The 24,592-nt window shown below is 36.4% G+C and overlaps 2 protein-coding genes and 1 pseudogene across 4 annotated transcripts; all 3 read left to right on the top strand.

Annotated features, from left to right (window-relative positions):
* Positions 1 to 3,529: 3,529 nt before the first annotated feature.
* Positions 3,530 to 7,298, top strand: LOC101295123 (annotated as a pseudogene). Its single transcript, XR_184432.1, has 7 exons — positions 3,530 to 3,678; positions 4,069 to 4,206; positions 4,802 to 4,851; positions 6,241 to 6,349; positions 6,452 to 6,544; positions 6,624 to 6,730; positions 6,841 to 7,298. The product of XR_184432.1 is annotated as an uncharacterized LOC101295123 (transcript).
* A 3,750-nt stretch (positions 7,299 to 11,048) lies between these two features.
* LOC101294647 (protein CHLOROPLAST IMPORT APPARATUS 2-like) lies at positions 11,049 to 14,666 on the top strand. Of its 2 annotated transcripts, XM_004296443.1 has the most exons (3): positions 11,049 to 12,901; positions 13,710 to 13,865; positions 14,490 to 14,666. In XM_004296443.1, exons 1-3 carry the CDS (start codon positions 11,825 to 11,827, stop codon positions 14,547 to 14,549), a joined length of 1,293 nt encoding a protein of 430 aa, XP_004296491.1. In that variant the 5' UTR covers positions 11,049 to 11,824; the 3' UTR covers positions 14,550 to 14,666. The 2 variants fall into 2 exon arrangements, with proteins under 2 accessions (XP_004296491.1, XP_004296492.1); XM_004296444.1 differs by lacking the exon at positions 14,490 to 14,666 and having other exon boundaries at positions 13,715 to 13,861.
* A 1,530-nt stretch (positions 14,667 to 16,196) lies between these two features.
* On the top strand, positions 16,197 to 21,089 carry LOC101294352 (tRNA-specific adenosine deaminase 2-like). Its single transcript, XM_004296442.1, has 9 exons — positions 16,197 to 16,213; positions 17,339 to 17,407; positions 17,941 to 17,978; positions 18,247 to 18,313; positions 19,069 to 19,228; positions 19,323 to 19,419; positions 20,108 to 20,211; positions 20,431 to 20,489; positions 20,699 to 21,089. The coding sequence occupies exons 1-8, from the start codon at positions 16,211 to 16,213 to the stop codon at positions 20,472 to 20,474; spliced, it is 582 nt and encodes a 193-aa protein (XP_004296490.1). The 5' UTR covers positions 16,197 to 16,210; the 3' UTR covers positions 20,475 to 20,489; positions 20,699 to 21,089.
* Positions 21,090 to 24,592: the final 3,503 nt, after the last annotated feature.

Here is a 24,592-nt window from a genome sequence, read left to right as displayed (position 1 = left end):
GACGAAAGATGTCTATGGTAAAAAATTCAACTGGATTCGACAAGGTTAAGGGCTCGATCGAAACGGTCAAACTCTAAATCGGAAATAAGAAAACTGCATTTTGAAGCCCTAAACAGACTCGGATGGCTAAAAAGGCCCATACATTATGGCACTAGCAATGAGGTTGACTCGTAGGGCCGTTACGCTTCCGAAAAAGTATCACAATAGTCAATCGGACACCAAAAACCAAATCTGCCGCATAGTGAATAACAAGGGTAAATTTCATTGACCGCAACTATCGGCACCGAGACTTTACCAGAATACCGTGATTTTTCAACTGTAGACGTATTTCACCATTCTGGTCGTATCTTATTTCACGACTTTTTTGCGTTTGAAGGTTCTACGTATAGTTTTTTTTCCCAGATGAGTTGTTGTCCAGATCTGCAAATATAAGACACTTTAGCCGATGAAATTAAGGCACTTTAGCTGACGAAATTATATTTTTCGTCGGCTAAACTTTTAAAAATTTCGTCGGCTAAAGTTCACAGACTATAGCCGACGAAAAAAATTATTCAGACGACGAAATTTTAATTTCGTCGGCTAAAGTTGACCATAGCCGACGAAAATTTTTAATTAGCCGACGAAGGGAAATTTCGTCGACTAAAATCCACTTTAGCCGACGAAAAAATAATTCGTTGGCCTGGTTTTTTTATTTTCATCGGCTAAAATCTTTCTTTTGGTAGTGCTACCTCTTCTTCTTGGGTATCATATTCACCATCTCCATAGCATCACTATCCCTTTCAATCTGAATCCACCCTACATTGGCTGCATTTTTTGGCTGTTTGAAGTGGTACGAGATTGGCAGCTCCCTGTACCTTAACACATATGCAATGTTGTTCATCTCTACCGATGAAATCTTCTCGGTATCTAAACCATCCAAATAGATCTTGCACCCTTTCTTGTTGAACCTGGGCACCTTGTACTTCTTCGTCCCATCCAATTGCTTGTCGAAATAACCTCCATGGAAAATCTCCATTGTATACAGGTGTTCTAGAACTGAAATTCAAACAAGGCCAAGTATTGTAAGCAGTTTGAATTGGGGTTTTCAACCAAAAAAAAAAAAAAAACCCTAGTTCGAAGTCAACTATGTTCAACAATAGTCCAAGAACAAAACCATTTAAAAACCCAGAATACACCAATCGATCACCTTTCAAATCCATTGTTTATTAAACCCTAAACTTGAAACCAATTTTTAACCCTAATCTATAAACCCTAATTTGGAGTCAACAAACTTCAACATCAGTCCAAAAACACCACCATTTAAAAACCAGAAAACTCAAATCAATTAGATTCAAATCCGAGACCAAATTTGGACCCCAAACTCGATGAACATTTCGATAATGACAAGATGAACAGTATGAGACAAAGATTAAGACTAAAGTCAGAAGATTACAAAAGAGATTCCAAAACTTACTGTTTTGTGCTAGTGATCCAGATTCTCTAAAAATCCCAAACATCTTTATAGCCTTCATGACTTTTTACAGTCCAAGATTCCCAACAAAGGGACTGACCCCGTAATGAATCTAATCTGGTCAGTGAATCAATGATTTTTCACCTTTCGAATCGAATCTTTGTGAAAAACGTGAAAATGGCGATTTCAGGAGCGATGGGTACGTTTTCGATTAGGTTTTGAGAGAGATGGTGGCTCGAGTGGGAGGGTACGTACACGAGTTTTACTCGATTCTCATTCCATTAAGGTGAAATGTCATTATTGCCCTTTTTTTGGTGGGCCACGTGCGCGATACGTGACCAAACAGACGACGACGTGACGGAGTATGGCCTCCGGCCTCATATTGGTAGCAAAAATTAAGTGTGGGTTTCACATTGGTAGGTTTTAGAAGTTAGGTATCACATTGGCCTTGCCACAAGAGTTGAGGGACTGATGATGGATTTTTGTCTTTCATATATAACCTCATACAAAATGACAATAATAGACATTAAATTTCACAAAAGAAAAAGAAGAAGAATTATAATCAGACTAGTTTTTTTTTGAAATAAAATTCGATTAAGTTTTAACAATACAAACCCTAAACGTGAATACCACGTATTGTCGCTCAAAGAGCTATTGCACCTAACGGAATAATCTCCATTGACGAAGACACAATCCTTAGTTTCAAAGCCTTCAAACAATGTATCATATTTTATTGCTTACGATTGTGATAATGATTCATGATTCGAATAAATTATTCTGAAATGAAATTGTTGTCATTGAAAAATCGTTCTTACAGTTTAATCAAATAATAAAGGTGTAGTGGCATTCTTATGCAAAAAATAAAAATAAATAATTAAATAAATAAAATCAAGGAATTGAGGTCGCCGAAGAGGTTAACATGAAAAAAAAAGTAAAAATAAATAAATCAAGGAATAGAGGTCTAGTGAATAGGATGTATAATATGAGTAAATTATTGAAATATGCCTTGAAATATATATATATATATATATATATAATAAATCTAAGGTTATTTTAGAAATTTGAAAGAATGTCTAGTGAGCAAATGTTTATATTTAAAATAAACAGGAGGTGTAAAGAGAATGAGAAGTATACTGAGTAAATAACCGCACTCTATTTTCTTTTGAGAAATTTATTCTCAAAAAAAAAAAAAATATTCTCAAAATTTCCATTTGCATGTAAGCTAAACACTAATATGCTAAGAGAAAAGACATTAATGCCCCACAGATCAATTAATTTATGGGCACATTTCTGGTAGTACCCCGTATCCGGCATGTGTTCGGTGTATCGGAGACCGAGTAATGAACCTATAAGGCACCGGATATGCGTTGGTATGACCGAAAAAGGCCAGATACTTCAGTTACTGGTCAAATACGGTCGGATACGTATCTGTAAAATAAGTCAGATATGTGAGGGTAGTAATGACCTTTCTCTAATGTTTAGCATTTAACAGAAATAACAGTAGCGCCGATCTTTTTTTTTTTGGTGGAACTGTAAAGTTGTACTTAGATGATCCATCTTGGGGTAGGCTCTTCTACGACGACTTTCAGTTTCTTTAGTCAGAGCCTAAGCCCCGAAGACACGATTGTCTGTGGTTAAAGCTAATGCATTGGAATTGGGAGAATTTGAGCATGGAAGCTGCTAAGAATGATGGGTTCTCTGTTTTTGTTTTCTTGACAAGGATGAAAATGGTGAAGAAGAGGAAAGGTTCATAGGTCTTGACTTCAAATTCTAATATCTGGCATCTCAATCTCATCGTATAGAGTTGATATCTCAGTTTGTTTGTTTTGTTTCAGAGAAGAAGCAACTCAATTATTCATATGAAGTTGTTGAGAATGCCACCAATTACTTCCATGATTCCAACAAGCTTGGACAAGGAGGAGTGGTTCTGTTTACAAAGTAATTTTACATTTCAGCTATTCCTTTCTTACTCTAATATGATTCAATATATGGAAATTGATTAGGTGAATCATCCTATTGTCAATACAGGGAGTTTTGTTGCCATAAAGAGAGAGAGAGAGAGAGAGAGAGAGAGAGAGAGAGAGAGAGAGAGATTGTTCTTCAATACAAGACAGTGGGTGGATCATTTTCTTCAATGAAGTAAATTTGATCAGTGGAATCCATCACAAAAATCTTGTGAGGCTATTGGGATGCAGCAGACGCTTAGCAAGAAAAGTATTCCAGGGCAGGTAATTAGACTCGGTAGACATGATCAAGGTGATAGTCGAAAGTAATATATAACGAGTCAGTAGTACGGACTGAGATTTTGCATAACTTAATATGTTAATTCTGGTATGTTTATTTTCTCAAACTCTGTGGGTGATAGCCTTGAAGAGTTTAATGTTGTTGGATTCAGTGTCCTTACTATTTCTTGAAGCTGATACTTGGGAATGTTCATTTTCATGATATTGTAAAGTGGTATTCTTGTTTTTGACATCAGCCATAGCTTGGAGAAATACGTCTGAACTTTTTGCTATTATTCCACTTATTGTGTGCTCTCTTTACTTACAATCTACTGTTTGGATGAGAATATGGTAAAATATATACATAACATGTCTTTCTCATAACATTGCCTGCAGGTTTCATATTACTTCAGAAAGCCATGTGCCAATGATGTAGTTATCTTTAAAAGTTCACCGGTCCTTCAGGAAGTAGGATATACCGACCTTGACGTCTTTATTAAAAGAATAGTGGCCAAGGAAGGTGATACTGTGGAGGTGAGATTACTGGGCTATGTTCTTTGATGGTGGTGTAACTGTTGCTTTTTTTCTATTGCGTAGTCTTTTCCATATTTTTCTCAATACACTAAACCACAATACTAGATCTTCTCTCCTGTAAGAAAATGAAAAATCTCAACCAACTTTCTACAGGATTTCTACTTGTCTAGCCACATTCACCCATGAAACTCTATCTGGAAAATCTCTATGTTACTGAAAGCTCACAGAACTACCATTGTCCCATAACTTCCAGACTTGCAGATAACTCTGACATGCATCTAAAACTAATTTACATATATCAATAGTCCAAGTCCTTTCTGTGTTGCTAAGTAGATTATTTCTTCAATATATCTATATAGTGGAATCAACTACTAAGGGAAACAATGGGAAGCTCATATAATGCAGTCGAGAAAAATGAAAAGTTCATTCTGGAACCATCTTCTTATACTATGACACCTATTGTAAGAATCACTTCAATAGTTTACCTTCTTCTTCTTCTTTTCTTTACTATTATCATGAAACTTGATAAGGTTTTAACTTTTACAAGAATGTCACGAGTAGTTAACTCTGCCTCTTTCTGTTTATGTTTGCACAGACTGTGCCAGAGAACTCAGTTTTTGTGATGGGTGGCAATAGAAATAACAGGTACGATTTACACGTATGGTAATGCATTCTAAACCAAGTTGTGAGACCATTTAGTTTATTCATTATGCTGAGGTTCCTCATGTTGATTGATTGTTTAAGTTGTGTCTATGGTGAGATTGTGCTTGACCCATTGTTTCTTTCAAATTTTGTGTGGATTACAAATCTGAACCTCAAATTGAGCAACTTATTTTACACATGAAAATTTACTGTCTCACTGTATCTTGCCTTACCTTTAATTTGTTTACCAATTTAAACCTGCATAGTGCTTGGATATGGAAATGGACAGTGAAAGAAGAGTGAAAAACTACTCCATGCCAAGCAGAAGGCACACAATATAACTCACTATCACAAACTGAATTTTAACTATAACAGAATTGTACTATAGTTGCATGAAGAAATTTGCTGGGCAGTGTCTCACTTGTATGTGCATGAACTTGCTTTTAAATTGATGGGTTTGGCCTTACGAGAGTCTACAACCAAGAAGCAAGATACGTGCCTCCGGGGCTTTGTTCTCACCAACTTTCCCACAAATTAAGTCTGTTCATCAGATATAATGAGCAAAGGTCATTTCTTTCCACCGGAACAGTAGGTTCGATGTTCTGTATGGTAACATTTCTAGCTGAAACATCACTTAAGAACTAATAAAATAATGTCATCTAAAATAAAAACCAGAGGTCACACAACAGCAAACAGATTAAGCTTGAATTTATTAAACATTGAATTGCTCCGATTCAGCACCAATCAGGATAGCAACAACCCGGAAGAATATCTTGTTTTTTATTATCTTTTTTGATTTTTTATTATCTCTTTATGTTTCTATTATCTTTTTCTCATTTTGAGTTTGGGGTTGTGTTGGTGTTTGGGTTTGTGGAAATTGAAGCTGGGTTTTCATCTGAAGAAGAACTTTAACCTGGCTAATTGTTTGTTCATTTGGTTCTGTTGGAAGCTGCAATTTTTACATCAAATATGTGTTTGATCTGATGAAGAACTCTGATATCTGTTTGGTTTTGTTGAATAACCTAATAACTTCATCAATAGTTTATGTTTTTCTTATTCCTTTTTTGATCCGAAACTATAAAATTTCGTCATTCATACATTTGGAATTAGCTAAGGTAATGAATAATGGTGGGTTAGGAAATGGTTTAGACTAAGTCATAGCATATGAGAGCAGCTGCATTACTAATGGTCAATGAATCATAAACATTAGTTATTAGCTTTCAAGAGAAAGTCAATGTCTTTTATATTCCTGTACAATATTCTGGCCAATGTTTAATGTTGTTTACGAATTATGGTTTTTCTATTTGTTAACTCCAAGATGCGATTAGTTTGAAGCCTTCCTGATCATAATGATAGTATGGAGATTCTAAGTAAGTGCTATTGTGTATATAGGTATGGGGATGAGGATGAAGGGATTAAGATTTTTTGCTGCATTCCACCTGTATGACGAATTTCCTGTGTTGGTTGTTATTGATGATTTTAGAGATTTCTTTGAGGAAAGGTACTACTTTTTTTGGATACAAGGTACTTCCTTTTCTTCATTTACAGAATATTTGATTTTGTGTTTGTCTTCAATTTAATTATTTCATGTTTTCGATTGAAGGATCTGTCAACAGAGACATGGTAATCCAAGGGGAAGAGACTTAGCAATGGTGAGGACACTAGCTTTGTGTCACAATGCCATTGTTCATGCAAAGTGAGCAGTCTTTTTTTTTTCCTAATAATAAGTGACTTAATTTGCTGTAACAAGTCCTGTTCTTTGCTTCAATTGGTAGTGAAACAAGGCCTTGCAAGCTTCTGTCATCGGATACACACCATCGAGACTCCCCGCGGTTTCTGTTCATCTACAAACGATGGGTTTCGAAAATCTTCACGATTCAAGGTTGGTTTCGCAATTTGATATTATGCACTTTAAGAATTGTCTGGTGTATTGGAACATGCAAAGCCTGAAGAGCTTTCTCAAATATGCATATTTTGGTTTGTCTTGCAAAGGTGATGACTGTGGATCGTTTATTCTAAAAGACTAGCCATTCCACAAATGACACCTCAAGGAAAATAAAGACTGCCAAGTACTTTATAACTCTCCAGTACCAGGTTTTGGAGAAGATCAATGAAGATGGTGGGCAGCAGGGATATCACATTTATAATTTACTGAAAAGCTCGATGACAACACAAGCACTCTGTCAGTGTTAATATTATGTTTCACTTCCTTGATTGTTCTATTATCACAATGTTAGTTCTGTACAAGAACTATGTGAACTGATCAGTATTTCCAATTAGTAAAACCACTGCCCACTGTCCCGGAATTCAAGCTTTGTGCTTTCAGGCACGGAATTGAAAGCTTAGTTGAGCAAGGGAAGCTGCAGCATGATATGAACCAAGATCATTTATATGGTTGTCAGAAATGGCGTTCCTTTTATACTTCTGTAAAAGTTCTAGCCTATACTTCTGTTAAAGTTCTAGCTTTTTTGTATGTAAACTGATAGCATTTCAGTTGACGTTTCTATTATTCTATATCGTATCATTGCTACCTTACAATTGTATCTATATGTTCTGAACAATTTTGAGGACATCAAACAAAAAGAAACAGAACAAAAAAGAACCCGCAGCATTGCGCTAGCTGATTGCCTAGTTTTGACTACAATGCCAAATTCCAAATATTAAAAATCTCAACAGAATATGACTTCAGAAACAGGGTATCATCAAGACTATAAATTTTATTTCTCAATACAATAGTAATGAAAAATTGATATAGAACAAGCGCATTGTGATAGACCCAATTTAGAAGACGTATTACCATATATTAGGGGAAACAAATAGTATTGAAGGTGAAGTGAAGTCGATGAATCAGTCCGTGAAGACATTGCTGGGTACTCTTATCATATATCCTATATTCTCCATCATGTGCTGTTGAGGACAAAACCTGTTAAGAGAGTGAGAGAAGATAAAATGCTTGTGATAATTACATGAGACTGTCTGGCCCTATTGGGTGCAGCTAGCAGGAAGTATGTGTCACAGGTATGTTTCGTCAAGTCTCTCCAATCCTAAAACAGTAGAACCCTCGATTTGCTTTCTCTTCTCTCTAGCTACTTGAGATTGAGATTTGTGTTTATCCAATTTCAAGGGCTCTGGAAATTCCAAGTCGGATTGCCAAGATAAGATGTGGTCACTCATTCTTTCCATCGAGAGGATATCATATGCACTCCCTCAGTCTTGAGGTCAGAAAATCATGGACGTTCCCTTCCCCCTTTTGGCCTTTTCTTCCCAACCCCACACCTCTCTCTTTCTTATTTTTCAAACTTCACTCTTTCTTTCAAGTTCTAGCTAAACGGCTAGACCTGCGATTTCATTTATTCGTTTCTTGAATCGAATTCAAAGACTTGTTACTTAAATGGTCACACGTAAAACTAATTCTTTCAATTTTATTCTGTAAATGATTGTTTTGAAGATCAATCACTTTTTACATCGTTCCACTATTCTATTTTTGAGTAAAAGTTATATGATCTTTGATGACGTTGCGAGAATTACAGACAAGATTGTAATGTAATGATGAAGTAAAACAGTAAAATAAAATGGAACTTTCTCTCTAAACCTAGATTCGGTATGGAAGACTGTTACCCTGCATTATTTTGACTTTGTGATAACTGTGCAAGGTGAATGATAAGTTTTGTTTGTAATGAGGAAGAAGAACACGTTTGCCAGAGAATCTAGTGGCTTAGAAAAGGTGGGCAGAATGCCCTTTCTAATTTGCAGTTGCAGATGGCAGAATGAGAGTTCTAGGTTTCCTTTTTTAACCGAATCGATATTTATGAGTAAAATCTATCTTACTAGAAGTGTCATAAAAATTACTTTCTACTGGGAATATTTCAACTGATAGATGATGAATGTATCTTGATATTTTGGGAAATAGCTTTTGAAAAGATAATGTATCAGAGGATTGGGAAATCTACCAAGAGCCATAACATGTTGACTTTTGTCCCTTCATATCGGTCCATCCTTTGAAAAATATAGTAAAAAGTTCATGTTTTTAAATTCTTGTTGCTTCCAAGTCATTTTTAATTCTTTTACAAATATACTTTGAGTGTAAAATCTATAATATCAACATAATTAGATTCAGTATCATTTGGTCTAGTGACATCATTCTCTCCTTTATAAGTGGGAGGTAGTAAGTTCAACTCATGATAGACTTGTTATAGCATTTCAGTTGTTTGTATGATAAAAAAATAAAATAATTAGTTTCATAATCTGGTTTATGTCTATCATTCGATTCAAGTTCAATAACAGTTGAGCACCTTTAGTTGTTGAGCTCACTTGAGCACAACTATGGTAAACGTAATCTATTGTTGATATCTTATTATCCAGTCACATACATATGTGGGGAAATTATGGAAACCTAATAAGATGGAGGGTCCATATCCAATGATATGAGATGGTTGTGACAAAAACATGAGGGTTTGATAATTGATATTGTAATCTTCAAGTAAATGAACCTAATAAGCTCAACGTATGAACGCCATCTACCGCACATAGCAATTCAAAAGACACCAAAAAGGTTCAAATCATTGCACCACAACTATGATAAGCAAGAGATCCAAAAACCCACCTTATTTCTTGATACACGTGAATATCCTCCAGCCCATAAACCCTAGAAAATCTACATGCTCCAATGGCCTTTCGCCACCTCGGCAGATAAGAAACCATTTCCATAAAATCTCTAGTAACTTTTGCAGGTTTGGTATGGCTAAGGATCCATCCAAACAACACATCGATCCATGCTTGTCCCATAGTTAGGATGAGAATATTTGGATCCACCTTCACCACACGATGGTGTTGATTATGTCCAAGTTAAAATGACACTGCGGAAAAACTTGGTTGGGTTTTTTTTTTTTTTTTGGTTTTTATTTATTTATTTTGTTGTGAACTTGTCTCAAACTGTATTAAGAACTCTTGATTAAAGGATAGTTATGGTCGACATTTCAGTTGGAGCTAGGCAACAATGTGTGTTTATATATATAGATCGAAAATAACTAGCATTATTTCTCACATTTTTTTTCGAGGTGACTTGTTGGTTGATGGACATTTGTTATGATAATGGCCAATATACTGCAACCTCTTCAAACATGCAACATAACCAGTTAGTTAACACTGCAAAAGTTTTACCAGACTCTAAAGATCCCAAAGTAAAACCAACAGTGAAAAATGATGAAAACAAAAGCATAATTCCCAGGTAGAAAGGCACACACCTCAGTAGAACAAAATAAAAACCAAACTCCTAAAATAAGCATGAATTTGGAAGCATTAACTAAACAACCTTTTCTCCCTCTCATGTTTTCCCCTCGGATTCTTTCCCCTTACCCCTCTCTCTCTCTCTCTCTCTCTCTCTCTCTCTACTTCCTTCTCTTTCTAACGTCCCAAAGACTCTTCCCTTCTTATATCTCAACAAAAATAAACAAAAGTAGAAGTAACAATAAAAAATTAACAAACATCTAGTATCTAATACACACACACAACAGAAAGCAGAGATCAAAATTAATATTGCAAAATCAAAATTTCACAAGAACAATTATGGTTTCTTTAAGGAAGCATTATAAGCACATGAGAACAATGCTGTATCAGTATATGTCATGGGGTTTAATTAGCTTCTATGGTGCTGCTATGGAGTTCAAGGCCTCAAGAGCATTCTATATAACAGGTGCATCTTAATTACATAAAAGGGATCGGAACAAATTCTAACATTGTCAAGTTCTATAATGGAGCCCCAAAAAAAAAAAAAAGAATGGATGGGGCAACTGGAGTATAAGCAAGCAAAAATGGAAAATATAAAGGTGTTGCAAATTTCGTATTCAGGTTGTATCCATGTAATTTTTTTTGTTACAGTAAGATGTTTTTCTTCTTTCCTGATATTTATTTGATATTCAGTCGGCAAATATCATATAAGAATTGAAAAGAAAATGGGAAGGAAAAATAAATGATTGGAGATTTGAAGCGGTAAAAAGAAAGAGAGAAAAGGCTAAAGGCTGAAAGGGAAAATGGTCCCACACCCAGAACTGCTGAAACTGAGCGTTGTCTCTTCCCCTGTCTCACCTCCATCACTCATACATAGGCACTTCCCAGTCTCTCACTCTCTCAGTCCTCTCTGGAGACAGAGAAATCAAGAGAGAGAGAGAGAGAGAGAGAGAGAATCCTTGTGTCACTGTGTGTGTCTGTCCCTCCATATATTTTCAGACTCCCCCAACGGTTCCTTCTCCCTTTTATTTGGTCTAGTTTAGCCTCGTGACCTCTTCCCCTCTGCAAGACCTCTCTGCCACCCTCCTCTTTTTTGCTCCGATTACTCACTCCTGGTTTCCTTTATTAGGCAACTTTCCTTTCTAAGATATTTCCCATTCGATTTGCCCAATCCCCAGTTCCCATCCAACTTTGAATTCTCCGAGTTCGTTCTTTCCTTCTTCTTGGTTTTGGGAATACTCTGTTCTCTGAGAAACTGATTTGATTGAGCGAGGAAGCGTGTCAATTGCGAGCCTTTCCTTCTTCTTCCGAGGTTTGTTTCTTGGGTAGTTGAAAGTTGAAACCCAGTCATGGGGGGATTTTGATTCCCTTGTTCTTAATTGCGAGGTTTCAAACTTCAATTTCTCTAGTGCGTTCCTGTTTCTATTTTATTCCAAAAGCTTCTGGGCTTTGGCCTTTTCCTAAGTTTCCTTTCGTTTTTTTTTCACCTAAATTAAGACCCTTTTGTTTGTTGTACTTTTCAGTTCAGGGTTTAGGGTTTTGTACCTATTTTCTTTTTCGTCCTTCGAAACTTTTGGCTTTGTGGACCTTAAAGTTTTCATTTAGCGAACCTTTCTGGCTTTTAGTCCTCATTTCAGTTCCATGAGTTCAAATCCTGTGTTTTCTCAGGGCTTAAACCCAACCTGAATTTAGGCAAAGTTCCAAAATTCAACCTTGAACTTCGGTTAGTGTTCCTAGAAATCATCCCCAAATGTCTTCGTGTTTTAGCGGTGGCGGAAGAACCTATGCATTTGAGCTTGACATAGTCAAATCCCCTTCCACTTCAACCCGGACTTCCCAAATTTCCTCCCCTTCCTCCACCCTCTCGGAATCAAGCAATTCCGCCCTCGCAATCTCAACCCGAAAACCCCGAACTCCTCGGAAACGTCCCAACCAGACTTACAATGAAGCCGCTGCATTACTCTCCACTGCTTACCCCAACATCTTCTCCACCAAAACCCTCACAAATCCTCGCAAATCCACCAAACCCCATGACTCCTTCCTCGACCCCTCATCTTCTGAATTACTCCTCCCTCTCCGACTCATCGACAATCCCGCCACTTTTCTCCTTCACAACCCAATTCTGGAAAAACCCAACTCCCGTTTCGAGCCGAAATCCATCAATTCGTTCGAAAAGTCCTGCAACTCTCCCGGGGAATTCAACTCCCCGGTGAACTTCGACTCCAATCCCAACTCCTCCATGGAGATATGTGACGACTTCGACGCGGAATCGATGTTGGACGAGGAGATTGAGGAGGGTATTGATAGCATCATGGGGAGTAGTACAACCAGCATGAACATAGACTCGGTCGACGAGTCGTCCACTACTACTAGTAGTGACCAAATGATGATGGGTTCATGTTATGGCTACCCAATGGGGTTGGGATTTGGCGGGAACTTGGAATTCGGGTTCGGATTCAGACGAGGAGGAGTGAGGCCGTTGAGGCAAGTTGACGATGGGGTGAACTGGTGGAGTTTCCCCACCGTCGATGTTCTTGAAATCTCGCCCAGATTCAACAAATCTCGGCCGTCGGCCGCGCCGCCTTCTGCGGGGAAGAAGAAGAAGAAGAAGATGGAGAAGCTGGCGGTGGTGGAGTCGAAGCTGGCGGAGAAGAGTGGTAGTCCGAAGACGAGTCAGAGTACGAAGGAGGAGGAGGAGGAGCCGGAAGCGGAGACTAGGCAGTTGATGCTGAAGCTGGACTACGACGACGTTTTGAATGCTTGGTCAGACAAAGCGTCGCCGTTCCCGGAGGAGCTTCAGGGCGGCGCTGATGGAAACGATGTCTCTGTATGTTACTCATCCCTTCGCCTACAAACCTTAAACCAGTTGTTGTTGGTTTCAAAGTCCAAGTCTTGAAACTCTGTTCGTGTGCGCGTGTCTTTTTATTTTTGTTTATTTTTGTTTTGTCGGAATAAAGTTGGTTCAGTTTAGCACTTAATGCATCATTTTTGTTTGAAAGGTGCACTTAATGCATCATCAATTAACATAAGTGTTTTTTGTTTTTAATAAAATGAGGTACAAAAGACATCTTTTATATAGTACAAACGAACTTAGAAATATCTAGAAATACTATAATTTTCTGTATTACATAATTTTTCTCAACTTTTTTTTTACTATTAGATCTTTTTGCTTAGTAATGATGAATATTAGAAGACTAGAGTAATTGTGTTTTTGGGGTCAATATATATTTAAGATTTTACAAACCCATTTATGAGGTGTGACGGTGGTCTATGTGTAACATTATAAACGTTCCAAACCAAACTAAGAAAAAGATTACTTTTCACCAACCATGAGTCATATAAGTTTTTTTTTTTTTTTTGAGAATGATGAGTCATAATAGTTTTAAGGTTTTTAAATGAATTTTATGTCAATTTCATTGCTATTGCCGTGATGTCGAAGTACTTGTTCCATGAACATATTTCTTTATTAATTTGTGGCAGCAATGGTCCCCTTTTCTGGGTAACTGAAAAAAAGAATTTTGCAGAATGACACGATTGCCCTTGTTTAGATTATTAATTTGAGGATTATGAATTTATTAAGCCTAAACGGTGTGCTGCGGAGCACTAATCAGCTGTGTGTTTGTTTTTGGGGGCAGGCCAGGCTGGCGCAGATTGATTTATTCACGGACGCCGGTGGATTGAGAGAGGCTAGCGTCCTCCGTTACAAAGAAAAGCGGCGTACACGCCTCTTCTCGAAAAAAATTAGGTATCAAGTCCGTAAAGTTAACGCTGATCGACGACCAAGAATGAAGGTACTTCTCTTGTAAATTGTTATTTTCCAAGTTTGCATTTGATCAGAAAATGAGTTGAACAGAGCCAATTCCATTCCTTATGGAATCTTAAGGATTGCTTGATGCGAGATGCTATGACAAGCTTAAAATTGTTATTGAAAAGTCCAAAACTATATGATAATATTAAGTGAACAATGGTAAGATAGAAGATGTGATGATTCACAACACAAGTCACATGTGAAGTTGTCATACATATATATGTTTTTTCCCCCCATAAAATTTGTCCCTCTTTGTTTCTGCTCGTTATGAGAAAGAGAAAGTCCAAAATTGAAAGTTGATGAAACTTCTTCAGAAGATAAGTAGATTAAACTTGTGGGAAGTTATTAGAGTTTAGAGTGTCATTTTTATGTTGAAACTATCGGCAAGAAAAATAATTTCTCAAAAAATATGCATAAATGCTCTTAGCGTCGAAGTAGACAAGTAACAGACCGCTGTTCTTTACTATTGTACATAAGAGTCGGCTTTCATTGCTTAAAAAACGAGTTGTAGACTTACTCCTCCTTAGTCTGTAGAACCTGCTATAAGCCTATAAGTACTTCTATGGTTTCAGTCTCACTCATATGGGTGTTCCTTGTTTTGTCGCAGGGTAGATTTGTGAGAAGGCCAAACTCTAGCACAAATAGCCAAAGACAAAAGGAAATATGAATGGTCATTTTTAGGATTGAAGCCGTAAACACTTCTACACTCTCTGCCAGTTCTCTTTTGTTGTATCAATTAGTTTTTCCAGTTTTTGTTAATTTCTTTTATTTCTTACTTTTCTCATACTAAGAGCAATGAGATTGAGACTAGCAAATTGATCAAGAAGAGGAGCATAGAGAATCCAACAACTTTTGGTCTAGGTTCTCATTTTTATATTTTTCTCTTCGAGTTCTTCTAGTCTTTAAGCAAAAGGACACTTGGTTCCAAGGTCATGATCAATACCTTTTTGTAGGTAGAGAGTTTTTGTTGGAGGCAAAATGTAACCATAATTCCATATATGAAATCATGTTACTTGAAAGTCATTTTGTTAGTTTCCTAATGCCAGCTATTCTTTTCGAGTTTTTGAAATTGGGTAACTTTGTAAAAAGAGCTTTACTTGATACCTATTTTCCTGATCACCAAGTTATATTCTTACCTTTACTCTTCATATAAACCCCTACGACAACAACTTTCTAACTTCTGACAAAAAAAAAAAAATTACATTTCTACCTGATCAAACCCAGTAGTATTTGCAACTAACAAAACAAGAACAGATCCTGGCAAGGCCAAGTTACGACAGATGACATCTGCCAAGAAGTTTGCTTCTAAAAAGACGTGCTAGCTTGAAATTAACATTTTGGAATTGTTGCGGAGATAGCTAGCAAATGATAACATGAACACGAAACTTGATCCTCAAGATACTTGAACTACACCCTCAATGCTATCCATTACTAATTTTGAATCATTTTCCATTTTATTGCAAGAGTTGCAGTGCTCCAAAGCTTGTCCATAAGACCATAAGCATGTTCGTGTAGCTGCAGCCCTAGTTCTCCGTAACAGCCTCATTGATGCAAAAAAAAAAGGCTTTAAAAAGGTGGAGGTTGAAGGCGACTCCAAGTTTGTGATTGATGTCATTACTGGCGTCTCTGCACCCCATGGAGATTGCTCAAGCTTTGTCAAGATATTGAATCCCTTCGAAGTTCATTCGGAAGCTCATTCGAGTTCATCAGCTTCAAACATGTTTTCAGAGAAACGAACTTGCAAACTTTGGTCATAGGTTTAATAATTCGTGTGTTTGAAAGGAGTGTGTTCCTCCTGATGCAGTCTTAGCTTTAATTGACACTCTAAACTTTTGAGTCTGTAAACTATGGGTGCAGTCTTAGCCTTAATTAACACTGTTAATATTTGACTCTGTAAACTCTGGGTGCATTAAAAACACCTCTATTTAGTGTTTATTTTCCTATAAAAAAGAAAAAGAAAAAAAAGAATATGCTATATTAATTGGCACCATTTCAATTTAGTCATCTTAATGGTAATACCGGATTACGGTAATTTTAATTTACACATCTTGTCCAATTTTTACACATAAATATAAATTTACATTTCAAAAAGTCGCAACCAAATTGAGAATTAGTCGAAAAGTCTCTCACCCAGCTAACCTGCAACGACGTCGTTGGGAGTCACAAAAACCCTCCATATTTTGTCTCTCCCTCCATTTGTTGTTCACTTGTACACTTAGATTTCTCAACTCTGAATGATTTTATTGGTTTCCACTGATTTACCCAACTACCCAATACGACCACCAAGTTTAGTTCAGTCTCAGACTCTCAGTACCCTTCATAGTACCCATGGTAATTTCCTGGACTCTATTTCTTAGTAGTTAATTAGCTGAAAGAATCAATCTTTTTGTTAATGAATCTCTGGGTTTTGCTTATATAATCTGGGTTCTTGATATTATTTTTTTATCTACAAGTGTTGATTGGTATGGTATTGCAGCTTCTTGATATTGGTGTGATTTGCTGTATTAGAGAAGGTTTTAATAACCTGGTTATTTATGTGTTATTGAAGGAGTTTTCATGTGGACACTAGGTAACATGTTTTGGTCTAAAGACGAAGAAAATACATGAAGTGGGTTTGTAGTTCATTTTCTGGAAACTCGAATTTTCTGCCGCTGGGAAAAGTTTTGTTATAAAGTAAAGTCAAACAGTTAACATGAAGATTATCAATCAATTAAATCATGTCTCAGTTCACCTGTCCCTTAAAAAGCACATAACTTTGTCCTCAGTTAGATCCTATATGCTTCTAAGTTGGAGGAACACTTGAGATCTGCTTGGTTTTTGTTTCTTTACTGAATTTTAATCTGGCTATTTTTTTTTTATAGAATCAATGTGAAGTTTCATCAAAATAAAACTTCAATTTTAAAAAAAAAAAAACACTGATGTTGTGGTGAATTTTGAAATTTGAACTGCTGAGGAAAATGGAAAAACAAAATAACAGGTAAAGGTAAAGAGAGGAAAACCAGCATCAGCATGGGTTTGCTTCCTCGTGATGCAACATCTGACTGTAGCTGATTATTTAGTTCATTTCAGGTTCAAGTTCTGGTTTCATTAACATGGTTACAATGGGTGTTTACACTTTTGATTTGGTTTTTTGTCTGTTTGCCTTGCACATTCAAATTTTTTTAAGGCATTTCTCTTTTCATTCTGGCAATCAGTTTCTTGTTCTTCTTGTTTTGTCCAGTCTTTAGTTCTCATTCAAGATGTCAGCACTAAAGTACTCTTTTCTCTTAATATGTTTACACATTAAAAAAAATGACACATTGTTATTTTTTGTGGTCGTAAATTAGGCTTGATACAAATCTTGCATATGCATTTGCAGTATTTCACCCAAATGAGTTGAGTTGATTCTACTGTTACAGACAATTGTCTATTTTGGTTGCTATTTTCTTGACAATTTGCCTTTCTCTCTCAAAATAGATGGCATCTCTTGGAGAGGAGAACTCTAACGATGATACCCTAATGTTTATGGATCTTGCTATACAACAGGTAATGTATATACTTCTCCCAATTAGGTTGTAATTTTAAACGATCAGGTCTTTCTTGGTCATTTAGGTTCAGTTTAAGAACTAGATTACAGGTTTTTATATCGTGGATGTAATCTGGCTTGGATTTCAGGAAGTGAAATTTTTTCTATCCCTGACATAGTTGTTTTTAATGATGGACTCGTCTGGTTAAGTTACTGTCTGCTTTCACTGAGGTTTCTGTACAGTTCTGAGACCTCAGCAGTGCAATTTACAATTTCTGGTCCTTTTATACTATGGTTGAGCTTGGTTTTGTTGCTCAACTGTGGTTGTTGGTGCTATTGATAGTTTCAACAATCTGACTGATTTTTCCTATCAATTATAAAAATTTGCCTTCAGCTGATCGAAACACTAGTCCTCATGTGGATTGCCTGGCTTTACTTTATTCTGCTTTAGATATATAATTATATTTATATATATTAATTAATTAATCTTATTCTGTGTTAAATTTGCTTCCATAACTGAAATTTAACTTCTTTTCTGTATTGCTTTAAGTAGGCAAAGCTAGCTTTGGACAGCCTTGAAGTTCCTGTCGGGTATACCATTTGTACTTATTATAAATTCATTGTGTCTTAGCATCTTATATTCTATGCCCGTTTCTTTCTATTTCACCTCTTATCCATTTTCTTTGTTCACATAACTTTTGGATTGATCCTATTAGTTATATAATTGAAGATTGTCTAAGTAGCATGCTATTGATCAGGAAAATTTGTATGTTTAAAATCCGTTTCATTTGTTAAAAATCAAGACTATGTTAATATGATTGTGTTAGTTTCTCTAATGTATAAAATTTTGATTGATCAGCTGTGTGATTGTTCGAGATGGAAAGGTCATAGCATCTGGAAGGAATCGTACTAACGAGACAAGAAATGTAAAATCCCATCGACACGTTTTCATTTTTGTGCTTCATACTATTCATTTTGTATTCTGGTGTTGGTTTCCTTTGTTCGTTTCTGGTAATATCTAACTCGTATTTCTGACTTCTAATACATCCTCACGTATCTCTAGTGGCTTCATGTTAGGACAGTTTCTCAAATTTCAAGTGTGTCTTCTCCCCAAACAGTTTTCTCCTATGAGTAAAAAAAGACGGGGTCCATGTAATGTACATTTTCAGTAATACCCTAATGGTTGATGTGGGATGACTGAGACTACCTCAGTTAGTTGGAACTAGACTATGTGCTATGTCGCTGAATACTAATTCGTTCTATGTCTATGTTTCTGTCTCAGTGTACAATATCTTCACTTATGTGATGATCTTTTCATAAGAACTTTATTTTACTATCCCTATGATTCTCATTCCGTCTATTAGAATGGAGAACATGTCATTCATGTCCTTTTACATTAGATAAGTTAATTGAAAAGTTCTGATTTTGCATTTAAAACCACGTTCTACCCATTGCTCCCTCTATTTTCATAAATTCTTGGATATGCATGCAAGAACTTCCATCAGTTGATTTGTTATATCAATCAGACTTTACCTCTCTTGTATGTGGTGTATCTACTAATATTTAATAAAAGCAAGGGTCGTCACTTCTTTGCTTTGTTATAGAGACATATAAGTCTGCTTCTAACATAAGAAGTTGGAAATTAACACCTATGGATTTCTGTGCTTGCTTAAAAATACAGTCTACAAGGCATGCAGAGATGGAAGCCATTGATACTCTTCTTCAGCAGTGGAGAGAAAAGAGGCTTTCAACTTCAGAAGTTGCTGAAATGTTTTCAAAATGTTACCTCTATGTTACATGTGAACCATGCATAATGTGTGCAGCAGCTTTATCAATTATCGGTATGCCCTCTTTATCATGAAATGATAAACCCTTTATCTTTCTCTTTTCTTTCTTGACCTTGATTATGTATAGGTAACTTTATCTGCTGGTCAGGTATCAAGGAAGTATTTTATGGTTGTGCCAATGACAAATTTGGTGGGTGTGGATCAATACTGTCATTGCATTCAAGTAGCTCTGAGGCACCCAGGAAGTTGTTATCTGAACTTAACACCATAAGCAAATATTGACTAGAATTTTGCTGGTCTCTAGTACTTTTTGTCTGGAAAGAGTTTACAAATTGTTTCCTAGGTTTGATGTACATTCCAAAAGAAAGTTCCTGGTCATGAACTGCTATGCCTTTAGCTGTAGCTGCTCTCTTTTCTTTTAAAGCGGAATCCTTGTCCGCCTCCTTGTTCTTTGCTTTTTGTCTCAATAAATAGCTGTTTCTTTTAAAAAAAAATTATATATAGTTGTAGGTAGTGTCAGACTAGCTATAGCAAATCTTGCGTTTAAAATTAGAAGGTAGAACAATCCCTACACCGAGAAACAGGATGTTGATTATAATTTTCTGTAGCAGAAATTGTTTTATATATATCTATATGTATCATCTAACGGAACTTTTGAGTATTTTTTTATTATGTTTGATTTTAAATAGTTTTGTTTATTTTTTATGTAATGGGCGTAATTGAATGCAAAGTATCATTGATTGTCTATTACCATTAGGAAAGTTACATTGGTAATAGTTTCTAGGGATCCTGTTCTCTGAGTGTCTGAAGCTCGTGCCTAACTCGCTGGTTTTTTGCTTGCAATAGTCATTAATCTTTAAACTACTGTTTGGTTCTTAATCTTCTACTCAAGATGATTGTTGCATCAGTCTCACTTTCTATTTTGTTTTATAGTGGTGGAGTACCACAGGGGAAAGGTTTCAAATGCACTGGAGGGATAATGGCATCAGAAGCAGTCTTTCTTTTCCACAACTTTTACGAGCAAGGAAACCCTAATGGTATCTGTTTTAAGAATAATTTATGTTTGTTCTTAGACGCATTCAGATGGCAGAATCGTTCATATTTGCTTTCTCTTTTGAATTCATCAATTCCCTTTTGCTCAAGTTAGGGATCTCAGTTTGTAGCATGTTTTAAATGCATGAAACCAAACTTGCATTTGAACTACCCTTTTCCTAGCTTCTTCATGTCTCTAATGTGTATTGTTTTGTTTCTTTCAGCTCCAAAGCCTCATAAACCTCTGGTTCACCAGGCCATACAATGAATATGAACGGACTTGGTAAGTTATATTTTTAGAATACTGTTTAAGTTCATTTTGTATATTAATTTGGTTTTTGGATACGTTTAATTTGATAGCATTGTTGCCTGGCTTATTCCAGTTTCTGTTTCTGCAAGTCTCTTCTATTAACCTTTTCTTATAGTCGGTTTTTATTCTGCTTGGTGTTTTCTTGCTCGGTCTGTTTACCAAAAATTAAATTTGGTTTACAGGTGTGATCAGAATATCAAGTTTTAGTGAACTTGGTCTACTAACCGAAAGAGCTAGTTATTAAATAGTTCTTAATATTTTCCGGAAGGGGATGAGGAATTGGGAAATTCAGGAGAGAAGGCACGGCCCTAAAGGGCGTGTAGATGAAACATTTCTGAATATACTTGGCAGGCCCGAAGCTTTCCAGAGTTTGAGACTTGGTTTTTCTTTGTGAGTTTTGCTTTCATTCCCATTATTATTACACCCTAATTACTTGCTCCACTTAGAATTAATGTTTCGTACTTTTTCGTTCTAAATTCTAAAAAAAAATCTCAAGCTAGCTAGGATGGCTTCGTTGATGGGAGACGAAGTGATGCTAACGCTATTATAACCGTTTACCATAACTATTTCTGGTGAAAGTAGTTCTACCATCACCCAACGATTTGTAGAGCCGCTAGCTCTGGCTCCGTTCACTGCAAATCCGGGAATGGTGATCTTGGTGCCAGAACCCTCCCCCGCCATGGCACTTATGAATTTAGTTATCAACCCTGAGTCCCTGACTAATGATTACGAAGGTTAAAGTTGGTTAGTGTAAATGAATATGACCAAGACTTCAGGTTTAACTGCGACACCAACCGGTATGACAGATGCTCTCCCAACTGGAATGTCATAGAGATCGACCCTCCTTGACAGAAATCATGATGTTTTGATAATTCACATCTCAGATAAAAGAATGAACACTGCATTCATCTTAAAATCATGATGTTAAAGTTCTGTTCTGATGTTCTTATTCTTTGGCTAGTGAGTCCTTTCTATTGTAATTGATTGGCCAAAACAATGATGAAAAAAATATATTTAGGAACCCGACTACCCGACCAAAAGAATGGGGAAATTCTAAGGCATATATGCATGTTCTTATAGTGTTTGTTAAATATCCCAGTCTCATAACCAGTGACCAACCCCAACAAAAAAAGGATCTTATTTCTTATGATAATGTGGTTGTGGATGCGGCAGTGAAGATTAGATCTGTAGCTCTTTGTGGGTTGAATGGTTGATACAACATTTCTCTCCGGGTTTAAGTGAGCTTGTATATATGTTACCAAATTGGTTCTGGTTCTGCAACCATTCACGTCTGTTGGGGGAGCACAGGTGCCTCTGCACTTGCCAATTTTTCCTGCACTGAAGCTTACTTTGGCTACTCCTTGACTTGTTCGAGATTTACATGACGATGGGGTCAGCATGCATATCAACTGTAATCTGCTATGCCTATACAAAGTAAAATCTTGATCACATTAACAACATTGCATCAAAATGTAAGGATGCAAAAATCAATGCATGCAATAATCAAATGCAGGAAGTAGTTAACAACCGAGAATTTCTAACATCATGATATATATTCCTCCATTTAATTAATAGATACTACTACCAAATATGCTTTACTACCACTCTATAAGATTCATCATCCTTCCGAGGTGAGTATTGTTTTCTATAACAAAGTTGAAGCAGGATGGCTTCATTGAGTGGACATACAATGGTGCTAATGGGATGGCTTCATTTGTTAATATCACCAATGATTTGTGGAGCGGCGTTGACATCACTGTTCACTGCAAATCTGGAGATGATGATCTTGGTGAACACACCCTCCCACACGGTGTCACCTACGGATTCAATTTCCGACCAAGAACCTTTCCGGCAACTACACTATTCTTCTGTAGTTTCCGGTTTCAAAGTCAGTTTCACTATTATGACGTATATACAGAGAAGGTTAAATGTACCATGTGTTGGTATAGTGTAAAGGATTTTGGTGAAATCTGCAGGTTTAACTGGGACACCAGTAAATATGACAAATGCTCTCCTACCTGGAATAGCTCAGAGATTGACCCTCCTTACTAATGTTGATCATTTCAGATCTTGAATAAAATTAATAAGAGCAATTCTACTGCTCTTAAATTTCTTTATTTCTTATTTTCCAAATGCGTGTTTCTTGATTCTTTGAAGGCCATCCACCTTGATTAACACTGCATCCTACCCTTAAAGCCTGAATTGATGCATGCAATCTCTAACGTACGTAGTCCGATTTCGATTCTGGTTCATCTCAGACTTACAGATACTAATACGGGAGATGTAACATTTCTTTGTGTTCAGCTTTCCATTTGCATAAGATGTAAGTACTAATATATGATGCATCAAATGAGAACAACGTAAACATTGGTCAATCAAAATCATATGAAAAACTGAAAAAGGTTACGATGAACTTGCAGTAGCAGACTTTAATGCAGATAATCAAATCCAGGAAATAAATATTGAGAAAACCCCTAAAATGAAGCTAGTATTTAGTTCTGTCTATAAAAGCAGAAACTACCAAATACACTCCTGATGGAAGCATAAAAGATTCATCATCCTAGTAGCTAGCTAGATAGTGTTCCTCAGGACATGGCTTCATTCATCGAAAAGGCAGCATTGCCAATGCTGCTGCTATTATTCACAATGACAATGTCTGGTGAAGGCCGGGGCAGAAGACACGTTCAAATCACAAATAATCTGGATCCCTACTATGAAATCACTCTTCACTGCAGATCTAAGAACGATGATTTCGGTGTGAAACATCTCGGACGTAATGACACCTTTGCATTCACATTTAGACCTGCACTCTGGCCAGTTCAGACTCTATTCTACTGCGGTTTCCAGTGGGAAAAAGGGCTTCACTATTTCAACGTGTATGAAGATATCAGGGACAGAGATGTATGTGGTAACTGTTGGTGGAGTGTAAGGGAATATGGTCATATCTGCAGGTTTAACTTCAATACCAAACAATATGATGATTGTTTTGCCTGGAAATAGATCTGTCATCTGTATCGTCACATAATGTATTGATCATTATATCACATCTTGAATAAAATTATCATTACTCTTTCTTTTCTTTTTTTGATCAAAAACTATCAAAAATTCTTCCATCTTGAATTATTGTTTTTATTATCACTTTTGTAAACGAGTCTTGTAATAAAATCAAGATACTCGACAAGTCGACATCTTCCACTCAAAAATAGTAAAATACAAGTTGTCTATCCCAAAGGCTTGGAAACTGATGAAAAGCTCCTCTCCTACTAATTCAAGGTACAAACTAGCGCCAGTGCCTAGTCAATCAGTTCTCTAGCATAGGGATCAAATTTGTAGAGGACCAACTTGTATTAAGTATTTGACTTAATTTTCTAGTTAATTCAAGTGCATTCTCTAATTCATGTGAATTCATTCACCAAATGTAAAGGCCAGGCTTTTCACAGTTGTTGGCATTCTGCCTTTAGAATAACGATACCAATTTTGCACAGCAACACAACAAACGGATGTAGATACCAAGTTTGAGGACATAGTAAGACTAACACCTCGTGGCACATCATGTCTACTCGATTGAATTTATACCGCAGCACAGTTTCATTATTTCAATTTTGTATGGCGCAAATCAGACATACACATAATTTTTAACCAGAAATGGGTCACTTTCTCAGGATCCTCCAAATAAATGAGAACCAAAAAATACACAATCCTTCTCTTTGCTGGGTTTAAGGATTTATTGGCTCAATGGTCTTTAGATTGGGAATGTGGCTGTCTTTTCAGTATAGCAGAGGTTCATACATAGCAAAAGAAGAAAAATCAAAACTCTTGGCAAAAGAGTTTTCAAGGCTCTATGTGGTTAAGTAAATGTCACAATGCAGGTCACTGCCAAATGGGCTAATAGTAGATACATGTGCTGTTGTGGGATCTATATCTCAATGCATTAACTCACACTCAAACTTCTTCACTGAAGTTGGAGCTGCAGTCCGGAAATGGTCAGAGATGAACTATAGAGATCCCTTTAAATCAACCATTTTCGACTCGGAGAAAGAAATTATATTATTCATAGAATGAGCAAAGAGGCATTT

Source organism: Fragaria vesca, linkage group LG4 (assembly GCF_000184155.1).
Source record: "Fragaria vesca subsp. vesca linkage group LG4, FraVesHawaii_1.0, whole genome shotgun sequence".
NCBI lineage: Eukaryota > Viridiplantae > Streptophyta > Magnoliopsida > Rosales > Rosaceae > Fragaria > Fragaria vesca.
This window is presented reverse-complemented; position numbering and strand designations above follow the sequence as displayed.

What these genes read in the sequence shown, in the direction of transcription:
- LOC101294647 (XM_004296443.1), top strand. Translation starts at nt 11,825, where the DNA reads ATGTCTTCGTGTTTTAGCGGTGGCGGAAGAACCTATGCATTTGAGCTT. An exon ending in CTGATGGAAACGATGTCTCT is followed by an intron (nt 12,902 to 13,709) that starts GTATGTTACTCA and finishes TTTTGGGGGCAG; the next exon opens with GCCAGGCTGGCGCAGATTGA. An exon ending in ATCGACGACCAAGAATGAAG is followed by an intron (nt 13,866 to 14,489) that starts GTACTTCTCTTG and finishes GTTTTGTCGCAG; the next exon opens with GGTAGATTTGTGAGAAGGCC.
- LOC101294352 (XM_004296442.1), top strand. An exon ending in GTACTAACGAGACAAGAAAT is followed by an intron (nt 18,314 to 19,068) that starts GTAAAATCCCAT and finishes TTAAAAATACAG; the next exon opens with TCTACAAGGCATGCAGAGAT. An exon ending in CGAGCAAGGAAACCCTAATG is followed by an intron (nt 20,212 to 20,430) that starts GTATCTGTTTTA and finishes TGTTTCTTTCAG; the next exon opens with CTCCAAAGCCTCATAAACCT.